Source organism: Nerophis ophidion, linkage group LG20 (assembly GCF_033978795.1).
Source record: "Nerophis ophidion isolate RoL-2023_Sa linkage group LG20, RoL_Noph_v1.0, whole genome shotgun sequence".
NCBI lineage: Eukaryota > Metazoa > Chordata > Actinopteri > Syngnathiformes > Syngnathidae > Nerophis > Nerophis ophidion.
The window spans coordinates 29,445,112-29,459,918 of NC_084630.1; the positions used below are offsets into that span (position 1 = coordinate 29,445,112).

The window sequence follows — 14,807 nt, forward strand, 5'->3', positions numbered from 1 at the left end:
CGTTCGCGAACGTGATTCACGGGATTCACGTCGCGACACAGTCAGTTTTCCGTGTCAGTACATTCGCGAATGTGATTCACGGGATTCACGTCACGAAACTGTCAGTTCTCTGTGTCAGTACATTCGCGAACGTGATTCACGTGATTCACGTCGCGACACAGTCAGTTCTCTGTGTCAGTACGTCCGCGAACGTGATTCACGGGATTCACGTCGGGACACAGTCAGTTCTCTGTGTCAGTACGTTCGCGAACGTAATTCACGTGATTCACGTCGCGACACAGTCAGTTCTCTGTGTCAGTACGTTCGCGAACGTGATTCACGGGATTCACGTCGCGACACAGTCAGTTCTCTGTGTCAGTATGATCGCGAATGTGATTCACGGGATTCACGTCACGACACTGTCAGTTCTCTGTGTCAGTACGTTCGCGATCGTGATTCACGGATTCACATCGCGACACAGTCAGTTCTCTGTGTCAGTACATTTGCGAACGTGATTCACGGGATTCACGTAGCAACACAGTCAGTTCTCTGTGTCAGTACGTCCGCGAACGTGATTCACGGGATTCACGTCACGACACTGTCAGTTCTCTGTGTCAGTACGTTCGCGAACGTGATTCACGGGATTCACGTCGCGACACAGTCAGTTTTCCGTGTCAGTACATTCGCGAATGTGATTCACGGGATTCACGTCACGAAACTGTCAGTTCTCTGTGTCAGTACATTCGCGAACGTGATTCCCGTGATTCACGTAGCAACACAGTCAGTTCTCTGTGTCAGTACGTCCGCGAACGTGATTCACGGGATTCACATCGCGACACAGTCAGTTCTCTGTGTCAGTACATTCGCGAACGTTATTCACGTGATTCACGTCGCGACACAGTCAGTTCTCTGTGTCAGTATGATCGCGAACGTGATTCACGTCGCGACACAGTCAGTTCTCTGTGTCATTACGTTCGCGAACGTGATTCACGGGATTCACGTCGCAACGCAGTCAGTTCTCTGTGTCAGTATGTTCGCGAACGTGATTCACGTCGCGACACAGTCAGTTCTCTGTGTCATTACGTTCGCGAACGTGATTCATGGGATTCACGTCGCGACAGAGTCAGTTCTCTGTGTCAGTATGTTCGTGAACGTGATTCACGGGATTCACGTCGCGACACAGTCAGTTCTCTGTGTCAGTATGTTGGTGAACGTGATTTGCGGGATTCACGTCGCGACACAGTCAGTTCTCTGTGTCAGTATGTTGGTGAACGTGATTCACAGGATTCACGTCGCGACACAGTCAGTTCTCTGTGTCAGTACGTTCGCGAACGTGATTCACGTGATTCACAGGATTCACGTCGCGACACAGTCAGTTCTCTGTGTCAGTACGTTCGCGAACGTGATTCACGTCGCGACACAGTCAGTTCTCTGTGTCAGTACGTTCGCGAACGTGATTCACGGTATTCACGTCGCAACACAGTCAGTTCTCTGTGTCAGTATGTTCGCGAACGTGATTCACGAGATTCACGTCGCGACACAGTCAAGTTCTCTGTGTCAGTACGTTCGCAAACGTGATTCACGTGATTCACAGGATTCACGTCGCGACACAGTCAGTTCTCTGTGTCAGTACGTTCGCGAACGTGATTCACGTGATTCACAGGATTCACGTCGCGACACAGTCAGTTCTCTGTGTCAGTACGTTCGCAAACGTGATTCACGTCGCGACACAGTCAGTTCTCTGTGTCAGTACGTTCGCGAACGTGATTCCCGTGATTCACGGGATTCACGTCGCGACACAGTCAGTTCTCTTTGTCAGTACGTTCGCGAACGTGATTCACGTCGCAACACAGTCAGTTCTCTGTGTCAGTACGTTAGCGAACGTGATTCACGGGATTCACGTCGCAACACAGTCAGTTCTCTGTGTCAGTACGTTCGCGAAACTGATTCACGGGATTCACGTCGCAACACAGTCAGTTCTCTGTGTCAGTACGTTCGCGAACGTGATTCACGGTATTCACGTCGCAACACAGTCAGTTCTCTGTGTCAGTATGTTCGCGAACGTGATTCACGAGATTCACGTCGCAACACAGTCAAGTTCTCTGTGTCAGTACGTTCGCAAACGTGATTCACGTGATTCACAGGATTCACGTCGCGACACAGTCAGTTCTCTGTGTCAGTACGTTCGCGAACGTGATTCACGTGATTCACAGGATTCACGTCGCGGCACAAACAGTTCTCTGTGTCAGTACGTTCGCGAACGTGATTCACGTGATTCACGGGATTCACGTCGCGACACAGTCAGTTCTCTTTGTCAGTACGTTCGCGAACATGATTCACGTCGCAACACAGTCAGTTCTCTGTGTCAGTACATTAGCGAACGTGATTCACGGGATTCACGTCGCAACACAGTCAGTTCTCTGTGTCAGTATGTTCGCGAACGTGATTCACGTCGCGACACAGTCAGTTCTCTGTGTCAGTACGTCCGCGAACGTGATTCACGGGATTCACGTCGGGACACAGTCAGTTCTCTGTGTCAGTACGTTCGCGAACGTAATTCACGTGATTCACGTCGCGACACAGTCAGTTCTCTGTGTCAGTACGTTCGCGAACGTGATTCACGGGATTCACGTCGCGACACAGTCAGTTCTCTGTGTCAGTATGATCGCGAATGTGATTCACGGGATTCACGTCACGACACAGTCAGTTCTCTGTGTCAGTACGTTCGCGATCGTGATTCACGGATTCACATCGCGACACAGTCAGTTCTCTGTGTCAGTACATTTGCGAACGTGATTCACGGGATTCACGTAGCAACACAGTCAGTTCTCTGTGTCAGTACGTCCGCGAACGTGATTCACGGGATTCACGTCACGACACTGTCAGTTCTCTGTGTCAGTACGTTCGCGAACGTGATTCACGGGATTCACGTCGCGACACAGTCAGTTTTCCGTGTCAGTACATTCGCGAATGTGATTCACGGGATTCACGTCACGAAACTGTCAGTTCTCTGTGTCAGTACATTCGCGAACGTGATTCACGTGATTCACGTCGCGACACAGTCAGTTCTCTGTGTCAGTACGTCCGCGAACGTGATTCACGGGATTCACGTCGGGACACAGTCAGTTCTCTGTGTCAGTACGTTCGCGAACGTAATTCACGTGATTCACGTCGCGACACAGTCAGTTCTCTGTGTCAGTACGTTCGCGAACGTGATTCACGGGATTCACGTCGCGACACAGTCAGTTCTCTGTGTCAGTATGATCGCGAATGTGATTCACGGGATTCACGTCACGACACTGTCAGTTCTCTGTGTCAGTACGTTCGCGATCGTGATTCACGGATTCACATCGCGACACAGTCAGTTCTCTGTGTCAGTACATTTGCGAACGTGATTCACGGGATTCACGTAGCAACACAGTCAGTTCTCTGTGTCAGTACGTCCGCGAACGTGATTCACGGGATTCACGTCACGACACTGTCAGTTCTCTGTGTCAGTACGTTCGCGAACGTGATTCACGGGATTCACGTCGCGACACAGTCAGTTTTCCGTGTCAGTACATTCGCGAATGTGATTCACGGGATTCACGTCACGAAACTGTCAGTTCTCTGTGTCAGTACATTCGCGAACGTGATTCCCGTGATTCACGTAGCAACACAGTCAGTTCTCTGTGTCAGTACGTCCGCGAACGTGATTCACGGGATTCACATCGCGACACAGTCAGTTCTCTGTGTCAGTACATTCGCGAACGTTATTCACGTGATTCACGTCGCGACACAGTCAGTTCTCTGTGTCAGTATGATCGCGAACGTGATTCACGTCGCGACACAGTCAGTTCTCTGTGTCATTACGTTCGCGAACGTGATTCACGGGATTCACGTCGCAACGCAGTCAGTTCTCTGTGTCAGTATGTTCGCGAACGTGATTCACGTCGCGACACAGTCAGTTCTCTGTGTCATTACGTTCGCGAACGTGATTCATGGGATTCACGTCGCGACAGAGTCAGTTCTCTGTGTCAGTATGTTCGTGAACGTGATTCACGGGATTCACGTCGCGACACAGTCAGTTCTCTGTGTCAGTATGTTGGTGAACGTGATTTGCGGGATTCACGTCGCGACACAGTCAGTTCTCTGTGTCAGTATGTTGGTGAACGTGATTCACAGGATTCACGTCGCGACACAGTCAGTTCTCTGTGTCAGTACGTTCGCGAACGTGATTCACGTGATTCACAGGATTCACGTCGCGACACAGTCAGTTCTCTGTGTCAGTACGTTCGCGAACGTGATTCACGTCGCGACACAGTCAGTTCTCTGTGTCAGTACGTTCGCGAACGTGATTCACGGTATTCACGTCGCAACACAGTCAGTTCTCTGTGTCAGTATGTTCGCGAACGTGATTCACGAGATTCACGTCGCGACACAGTCAAGTTCTCTGTGTCAGTACGTTCGCAAACGTGATTCACGTGATTCACAGGATTCACGTCGCGACACAGTCAGTTCTCTGTGTCAGTACGTTCGCGAACGTGATTCACGTGATTCACAGGATTCACGTCGCGACACAGTCAGTTCTCTGTGTCAGTACGTTCGCAAACGTGATTCACGTCGCGACACAGTCAGTTCTCTGTGTCAGTACGTTCGCGAACGTGATTCCCGTGATTCACGGGATTCACGTCGCGACACAGTCAGTTCTCTTTGTCAGTACGTTCGCGAACGTGATTCACGTCGCAACACAGTCAGTTCTCTGTGTCAGTACGTTCGCGAACGTGATTCACGGTATTCACGTCGCAACACAGTCAGTTCTCTGTGTCAGTATGTTCGCGAACGTGATTCACGAGATTCACAGGATTCACGTCGCGACACAGTCAGTTCTCTGTGTCAGTACGTTCGCGAACGTGATTCACGTGATTCACAGGATTCACGTCGCGACACAGTCAGTTCTCTGTGTCAGTACGTTCGCAAACGTGATTCACGTCGCGACACAGTCAGTTCTCTGTGTCAGTACGTTCGCGAACGTGATTCCCGTGATTCACGGGATTCACGTCGCGACACAGTCAGTTCTCTTTGTCAGTACGTTCGCGAACGTGATTCACGTCGCAACACAGTCAGTTCTCTGTGTCAGTACGTTAGCGAACGTGATTCACGGGATTCACGTCGCAACACAGTCAGTTCTCTGTGTCAGTACGTTCGCGAAACTGATTCACGGGATTCACGTCGCAACACAGTCAGTTCTCTGTGTCAGTACGTTCGCGAACGTGATTCACGGTATTCACGTCGCAACACAGTCAGTTCTCTGTGTCAGTATGTTCGCGAACGTGATTCACGAGATTCACGTCGCAACACAGTCAAGTTCTCTGTGTCAGTACGTTCGCAAACGTGATTCACGTGATTCACAGGATTCACGTCGCGACACAGTCAGTTCTCTGTGTCAGTACGTTCGCGAACGTGATTCACGTGATTCACAGGATTCACGTCGCGGCACAAACAGTTCTCTGTGTCAGTACGTTCGCGAACGTGATTCACGTGATTCACGGGATTCACGTCGCGACACAGTCAGTTCTCTTTGTCAGTACGTTCGCGAACATGATTCACGTCGCAACACAGTCAGTTCTCTGTGTCAGTACATTAGCGAACGTGATTCACGGGATTCACGTCGCAACACAGTCAGTTCTCTGTGTCAGTATGTTCGCGAACGTGATTCACGTCGCGACACAGTCAGTTCTCTGTGTCAGTACGTCCGCGAACGTGATTCACGGGATTCACGTCGGGACACAGTCAGTTCTCTGTGTCAGTACGTTCGCGAACGTAATTCACGTGATTCACGTCGCGACACAGTCAGTTCTCTGTGTCAGTACGTTCGCGAACGTGATTCACGGGATTCACGTCGCGACACAGTCAGTTCTCTGTGTCAGTATGATCGCGAATGTGATTCACGGGATTCACGTCACGACACAGTCAGTTCTCTGTGTCAGTACGTTCGCGATCGTGATTCACGGATTCACATCGCGACACAGTCAGTTCTCTGTGTCAGTACATTTGCGAACGTGATTCACGGGATTCACGTAGCAACACAGTCAGTTCTCTGTGTCAGTACGTCCGCGAACGTGATTCACGGGATTCACGTCACGACACTGTCAGTTCTCTGTGTCAGTACGTTCGCGAACGTGATTCACGGGATTCACGTCGCGACACAGTCAGTTTTCCGTGTCAGTACATTCGCGAATGTGATTCACGGGATTCACGTCACGAAACTGTCAGTTCTCTGTGTCAGTACATTCGCGAACGTGATTCACGTGATTCACGTCGCGACACAGTCAGTTCTCTGTGTCAGTACGTCCGCGAACGTGATTCACGGGATTCACGTCGGGACACAGTCAGTTCTCTGTGTCAGTACGTTCGCGAACGTAATTCACGTGATTCACGTCGCGACACAGTCAGTTCTCTGTGTCAGTACGTTCGCGAACGTGATTCACGGGATTCACGTCGCGACACAGTCAGTTCTCTGTGTCAGTATGATCGCGAATGTGATTCACGGGATTCACGTCACGACACTGTCAGTTCTCTGTGTCAGTACGTTCGCGATCGTGATTCACGGATTCACATCGCGACACAGTCAGTTCTCTGTGTCAGTACATTTGCGAACGTGATTCACGGGATTCACGTAGCAACACAGTCAGTTCTCTGTGTCAGTACGTCCGCGAACGTGATTCACGGGATTCACGTCACGACACTGTCAGTTCTCTGTGTCAGTACGTTCGCGAACGTGATTCACGGGATTCACGTCGCGACACAGTCAGTTTTCCGTGTCAGTACATTCGCGAATGTGATTCACGGGATTCACGTCACGAAACTGTCAGTTCTCTGTGTCAGTACATTCGCGAACGTGATTCCCGTGATTCACGTAGCAACACAGTCAGTTCTCTGTGTCAGTACGTCCGCGAACGTGATTCACGGGATTCACATCGCGACACAGTCAGTTCTCTGTGTCAGTACATTCGCGAACGTTATTCACGTGATTCACGTCGCGACACAGTCAGTTCTCTGTGTCAGTATGATCGCGAACGTGATTCACGTCGCGACACAGTCAGTTCTCTGTGTCATTACGTTCGCGAACGTGATTCACGGGATTCACGTCGCAACGCAGTCAGTTCTCTGTGTCAGTATGTTCGCGAACGTGATTCACGTCGCGACACAGTCAGTTCTCTGTGTCATTACGTTCGCGAACGTGATTCATGGGATTCACGTCGCGACAGAGTCAGTTCTCTGTGTCAGTATGTTCGTGAACGTGATTCACGGGATTCACGTCGCGACACAGTCAGTTCTCTGTGTCAGTATGTTGGTGAACGTGATTTGCGGGATTCACGTCGCGACACAGTCAGTTCTCTGTGTCAGTATGTTGGTGAACGTGATTCACAGGATTCACGTCGCGACACAGTCAGTTCTCTGTGTCAGTACGTTCGCGAACGTGATTCACGTGATTCACAGGATTCACGTCGCGACACAGTCAGTTCTCTGTGTCAGTACGTTCGCGAACGTGATTCACGTCGCGACACAGTCAGTTCTCTGTGTCAGTACGTTCGCGAACGTGATTCACGGTATTCACGTCGCAACACAGTCAGTTCTCTGTGTCAGTATGTTCGCGAACGTGATTCACGAGATTCACGTCGCGACACAGTCAAGTTCTCTGTGTCAGTACGTTCGCAAACGTGATTCACGTGATTCACAGGATTCACGTCGCGACACAGTCAGTTCTCTGTGTCAGTACGTTCGCGAACGTGATTCACGTGATTCACAGGATTCACGTCGCGACACAGTCAGTTCTCTGTGTCAGTACGTTCGCAAACGTGATTCACGTCGCGACACAGTCAGTTCTCTGTGTCAGTACGTTCGCGAACGTGATTCCCGTGATTCACGGGATTCACGTCGCGACACAGTCAGTTCTCTTTGTCAGTACGTTCGCGAACGTGATTCACGTCGCAACACAGTCAGTTCTCTGTGTCAGTACGTTAGCGAACGTGATTCACGGGATTCACGTCGCAACACAGTCAGTTCTCTGTGTCAGTACGTTCGCGAAACTGATTCACGGGATTCACGTCGCAACACAGTCAGTTCTCTGTGTCAGTACGTTCGCGAACGTGATTCACGGTATTCACGTCGCAACACAGTCAGTTCTCTGTGTCAGTATGTTCGCGAACGTGATTCACGAGATTCACGTCGCAACACAGTCAAGTTCTCTGTGTCAGTACGTTCGCAAACGTGATTCACGTGATTCACAGGATTCACGTCGCGACACAGTCAGTTCTCTGTGTCAGTACGTTCGCGAACGTGATTCACGTGATTCACAGGATTCACGTCGCGGCACAAACAGTTCTCTGTGTCAGTACGTTCGCGAACGTGATTCACGTGATTCACGGGATTCACGTCGCGACACAGTCAGTTCTCTTTGTCAGTACGTTCGCGAACATGATTCACGTCGCAACACAGTCAGTTCTCTGTGTCAGTACATTAGCGAACGTGATTCACGGGATTCACGTCGCAACACAGTCAGTTCTCTGTGTCAGTATGTTCGCGAACGTGATTCACGTCGCGACACAGTCAGTTCTCTGTGTCAGTACGTCCGCGAACGTGATTCACGGGATTCACGTCGGGACACAGTCAGTTCTCTGTGTCAGTACGTTCGCGAACGTAATTCACGTGATTCACGTCGCGACACAGTCAGTTCTCTGTGTCAGTACGTTCGCGAACGTGATTCACGGGATTCACGTCGCGACACAGTCAGTTCTCTGTGTCAGTATGATCGCGAATGTGATTCACGGGATTCACGTCACGACACAGTCAGTTCTCTGTGTCAGTACGTTCGCGATCGTGATTCACGGATTCACATCGCGACACAGTCAGTTCTCTGTGTCAGTACATTTGCGAACGTGATTCACGGGATTCACGTAGCAACACAGTCAGTTCTCTGTGTCAGTACGTCCGCGAACGTGATTCACGGGATTCACGTCACGACACTGTCAGTTCTCTGTGTCAGTACGTTCGCGAACGTGATTCACGGGATTCACGTCGCGACACAGTCAGTTTTCCGTGTCAGTACATTCGCGAATGTGATTCACGGGATTCACGTCACGAAACTGTCAGTTCTCTGTGTCAGTACATTCGCGAACGTGATTCACGTGATTCACGTCGCGACACAGTCAGTTCTCTGTGTCAGTACGTCCGCGAACGTTATTCACGGGATTCACGTCGGGACACAGTCAGTTCTCTGTGTCAGTACGTTCGCGAACGTAATTCACGTGATTCACGTCGCGACACAGTCAGTTCTCTGTGTCAGTACGTTCGCGAACGTGATTCACGGGATTCACGTCGCGACACAGTCAGTTCTCTGTGTCAGTATGATCGCGAATGTGATTCACGGGATTCACGTCACGACACTGTCAGTTCTCTGTGTCAGTACGTTCGCGATCGTGATTCACGGATTCACATCGCGACACAGTCAGTTCTCTGTGTCAGTACATTTGCGAACGTGATTCACGGGATTCACGTAGCAACACAGTCAGTTCTCTGTGTCAGTACGTCCGCGAACGTGATTCACGGGATTCACGTCACGACACTGTCAGTTCTCTGTGTCAGTACGTTCGCGAACGTGATTCACGGGATTCACGTCGCGACACAGTCAGTTTTCCGTGTCAGTACATTCGCGAATGTGATTCACGGGATTCACGTCACGAAACTGTCAGTTCTCTGTGTCAGTACATTCGCGAACGTGATTCCCGTGATTCACGTAGCAACACAGTCAGTTCTCTGTGTCAGTACGTCCGCGAACGTGATTCACGGGATTCACATCGCGACACAGTCAGTTCTCTGTGTCAGTACATTCGCGAACGTTATTCACGTGATTCACGTCGCGACACAGTCAGTTCTCTGTGTCAGTATGATCGCGAACGTGATTCACGGGATTCACATCACGACACAGTCAGTTCTGTGTGTCAGTACGTTCGCAAACGTGATTCAAGTGATTCACGTCGCGACACAGTCAGTTCTCTGTGTCAGTACGTTCGCGAACGTGATTCACGGGATTCACGTCGCGACACAGTCAGTTCTCTGTGTCAGTACGTTCGCGAACGTGATTCACGGGATTAACGTCGCGACACAGTCAGTTCTCTGTGTCAGTACGTTCGCGAACGTTATTCACGGGATTCACGTCGCGACACAGTCAGTTCTCTGTGTCAGTATGTTCGCGAACGTGATTCACGGGATTCACGGGATTCACGGGATTCACGTCGCAACACAGTCAGTTCTCTATGTCAGTATGTTCGCGAACATGATTCATGTGATTCGCGCCAGTTCCGCTCATACCGGCATGGTCGCAGCGGAGCTCAACTGAACTGAGAAAGGAACGAATCAGTTCATAAAGTGATTCGGTTCAGTATGTTCACCCAAAAGATTCGTTCATTCGAACTAATCGTTCGCGAACGACACAACACTATTGGCCGGGGGCGCGACGTATACTCCGAAGCGACTTATGTGTGAAATTATTAACATCTTACCGTAAAATATCAAATATTATTTATCTCATTCACGTATGAGACTAGCCGGATGTCAGCAATCGTCACACACACACACGTTAACCAATGAAAATTCGGCGAAAGCATGTCATAGCAATCCAATCCACTTTATTTATATAGTACATTTAAACAACAAGAACGTTTCCAAAGTGCTGCACAGTCATGTTAAAAACAATATTAAAAAAAACATATTATGCTCCACCAATGACTGAATAAAAACAAAAATAAATAAATATAAAACCAATATAAAAAAAACTATACAAAAACAAATATGATTAAAAACTATTTTAAAGGGTAAAATCAATTAAAACAGTAAAATAGAAATCAAAGTGTATAAAAAACACAGAGGACAACAGAGGACAGAGGACCACACAACACAAGTAGTGTTAAAAGCCAAAGAATAAAAGTGGGTCTTAAGACAGTTTGAACATGGAGGAGCAGAGTGTTCCAGAGTTTAGGGCCGACCACAGAGATGGCCCTGTCTCCCCTGGCCTTAAGTCTGGTCTTGGGCACCACGAGCTGGAACTGGCTCTCGGACCTCAGAACGCGCGCAGGAGTGTACATTTGGATGAGGTCCGAGATATATTGAGGTGCCAGTCCATGTAAAGATTTAAAAACAAACAGCAATGTTTTAAAATCAATTCTAAAATGAACAGGGAGCCAGTGCAAACTCTGAAGAATTGGGGTTGTATGCTGGCGTTTCCTGGCCCCTGTTAAAAGTCGTGCTGCCGCGTTCTGGACTAACTGCAACAGGGAGAGAGATTTTTGGCTAAAGCCAGCATAAAGTGCATTGCAGTAGGCCAGGCGACTTGAAATAAAAGCATGCACGACTTGTTCAAAAAGGTTAAAAGATAAAAACGGTTTAACCTTTACTAAAAGACGAAGGTGATAAAAACACGATTTTAAAACGCCATTGACTTGTTTGTCTCGTTTAAAATCGCTGTCTATAGTGACGCCAAGGCTGGTGACTTTGGGACGCACATCATTTTGCAATGGTCCCAAGTCAGTGAAGGCCGCGCCAAAAACTAAAATTTCCGTTTTTCCCTCATTCAGTATTAAACTTCGTCCTTGACGTCACATAGACAGTTGAGAAGGGGGGTCAGGGTACCGTGGCTTTTTGAAATCGGCATATAAATTTGGCAGTCATCTGCATAAAAGTGATAAAACACTCCATGTTTCTTAAAAATATCTCCAAGAGGGAGGAGATAAAGAGCGAACAGGATGGGACCTAAAATAGATCCCTGGGGGACACCACAGTAAAGCGGGGAAGAAGAAGAGGTGGCGTCCCCCAGCCTGACAGAGGAGGACCTCTCAGACAGGTAAGATCTGAACCACTCTAACGCAGTACCCCTGACACCCACACAGTCTCTCAGGCGGTCTAAAAGAATTGTGTGGTCGACTGTGTCAAAGGCAGTAAGATCTAAAAGACCGTATTATTTTCGGGTCTCCCCATGTCTAGCATTAAAAGATTACAGTTGGTACAAAATGCGGCTGCTAGACTTTTGACAAGAACAAGAAAGTTTGATCATATTACGCCTGTACTGGCTCACCTGCACTGGCTCCCTGTGGACTTAAGATGTGACTTTAAGGTTTTACTACTTACGTATAAAATACTACACGGTCGAGCTCCATCCTATCTTGCCGATTGTATTGTACCATATGTCCCGGCAAGAAATCTGCGTTCAAAAGACTCCGGCTTATTAGTGATTCCTAAAGCCCAAAAAAAGTCTGTGGGCTATAGAGCATTTTCCGTTCGGGCTCCAGTACTCTGGGATGCCCTCCCGGTAACAGTTCGAGATGCTACCTTAGTAGAAGCATTTAAGTCTCACCTTAAAACTCATCTGTATACTTTAGCCTTTAAATAGACCTCCTTTTTAGACCAGTTGATCTGCCGCTTGATTTCTTTTTTCTCCTATGTCCCCCCCCCTCCCTTGTGGAGGGGGTCCGGCCCGATGACCATGGATGAAGTACTGGCTGTCCAGAGTCGAGACCCAGGATGGACCGCTCATTGGGACCCAGGATGGACCGCTCGCCTGTGTATCGGTTGGGGACATCTCTACGCTGCTGATCCGCCTCCGCTTGGGATGGTTTGCTGTGGACGGGACTCTCGCTGCTGTCTTGGATCCGCTTTGAACTGAACTCTCGCGGCTGTGTTGGAGCCACTATGGATTGAACTTTCACAGTATCATGTTAGACCCGCTCGACATCCATTGCTTTCGGTCCCCTAGAGGGGGGGGGGGGGGGGGGGGGGGGGGGGGGGTTGCCCATATCTGAGGTCCTCTCCAAGGTTTTTCATAGTCAGCATTGTCACTGGCGTCCCACTGGGTGTGAATTCTCCCTGCCCACTGGGTGTGAGTTTTCCTTGCCCTTTTGTGGGTTCTTCCGAGGATGTTGTAGTCGTAATGGTTTGTACAGTCCTTTGAGACATTTGTGATTTAGGGCTATATAAATAAACATTGATTGATTGATTGATTGATTGAAAAGCACTAAAATGGCTTTTCACGTGGGAGAACTTGCACAATCGGTGGCTGACTAAATACTTTTTTGCCCCACTGTATGTGCTCCAATCACTCTATCGCAAAAAAAATAAGAGTTGTAGAAATGATTGGAAACTCAAGACAGCCACGACATTATGTTCTTTACAAGTTTATGTACATTTTTCAACGCGACTGTATATGATGCGACGTATAGGTTATATGTGGAAAATACTCCGCGTCACACGTGGAATACATATTACTTACATATGTCGGACGAAAAAGTACATGAAGGTCTGCCCTGTGGGACCTCTAACCTGCAGCGAGGGAATATGTTCTAATGTAACTGGAGATGTTCTTAAGTACATGCCAGCAACTTTTTCCATGTGCTGACAGAAAAAGAAAAAAAAATAAACAATCTGATTTGACATGGATGAAGATAGACTCAATTGTCGTTGACATGCTTTATGTTGTGTAAAAAGACAGTAAGGAAATCACTTCTATGCCACAAAAGAAGCTCTCTGTCAATGCTACTGTGCGTGCGTCTCCCTCGCTGCGCAGGGCCAGGATTTGGTTTCAAATGAAGGCCACGCCTGCTCCGGACGAGGCCTTTTCACGCAAGTTTGGCTATTTAAATGTCGGAGGGACGCTGGACAGGAGAGGACGCACTTTTTTTTTTCTTTGGGACTATCCGAACAACACGCAAGGAGAGTTTCTGGATTTGGCGCGCAGCCTTTTTAATGCTGCGCGTATTGCCGGTGCGTAAAGTTCCGTGCGTAAGTGTTCCATTCCGCAGAACTGTCACTGAGGTGCTTTTTTTTTTTTTTTTTTTAAACACGCTTTCATGGCGGCACGGAGGCTCTGCTTGGATGTACCGTTTGGACTGACATCATGAAGACAACTGGACTGGAGATCTTCAATTAAACCCAAACGGGGAGGGTGGAACTCATTCATTTTCATTCCTGATAAGAATCAGCGGAGTATTCATGAATCAATATTTGAATTATTACAAAATGAGGCTGAGAACATCGAGGTTAGGTTATCTGTAAGTACAACAAAACAATATACTAAATATGTAAATGCTATATTTCCTTCATTATGTGTTTTCTTGTCTTTCACAGGTTACTCCAGTTCACAGCACTTTGCTTTTACGCACAGGTAACTTTATTTAGATGTAATCATTTTCATATTTGTTTATTGGACTTTAAGCAGGGGACTTAAAATATGGAATGCTTACAATGAAAACACAAGCCACATTAAAGAGTTTTTATTAACGTTTCACAATAATTAAAAAGCTATTTTAAGATGCATAGGCACCAGAAAATGTTGGCTAATTTTAATTCTGGTTAATATTATTGATGTACATACACAATCTTATGTATTATTTGTATATTTTTTCTGTATCTTACAGTACCACAAAGTTTTTTAGGTGAGGTAAATTCAATGCATGTGGGACATAGTACCATTTTATGGAATGCTTACAATGAAAAGATAAGCTATATTAAACAGTCATTAATGTTTCACAATAATTCCCAAAGTATACAGTGTAAAAACAGCAAAAAAAAAAAAAAAAAACTTAGTCCCCAAAAATGTTGCCGTCAAAATAATAGTGGGTTCTTTTCAGATTTAAAGTAGCGTGAAAACAAATATTTTACAGTACAGTTTTCAGATTTATAGTAACTCATCCTAACATTTTTTTTAACCATAAAAACATGTTTTTACAGTGTAGATCAGTGCTTCTAAAACAGGAGTGTCAAACTCCTTTTAGATGGGGGTCCACATGCAGAAAAAT

The 14,807-nt window shown here is 47.7% G+C and overlaps 1 protein-coding gene across 2 annotated transcripts in view; it reads left to right on the top strand.

The window, feature by feature from the left end:
* The first annotated feature begins 12,919 nt into the window (after positions 1–12,919).
* fgf8b (fibroblast growth factor 8b) overlaps positions 12,920–14,807 on the top strand; it is a 35,331-nt gene continuing 33,443 nt past the window's right edge. Inside the window, exons 1-2 of one of the 2 annotated variants that reach the window (XM_061880254.1) lie at positions 12,920–14,060; positions 14,137–14,173. In XM_061880254.1, the coding sequence (XP_061736238.1) occupies positions 14,002–14,060; positions 14,137–14,173 (96 nt within the window). In that variant the 5' untranslated portion in view covers positions 12,920–14,001. The remainder of the gene's footprint in view (positions 14,061–14,136; positions 14,174–14,807) is intronic. The other variant, XM_061880253.1, reaches the window with a different exon arrangement.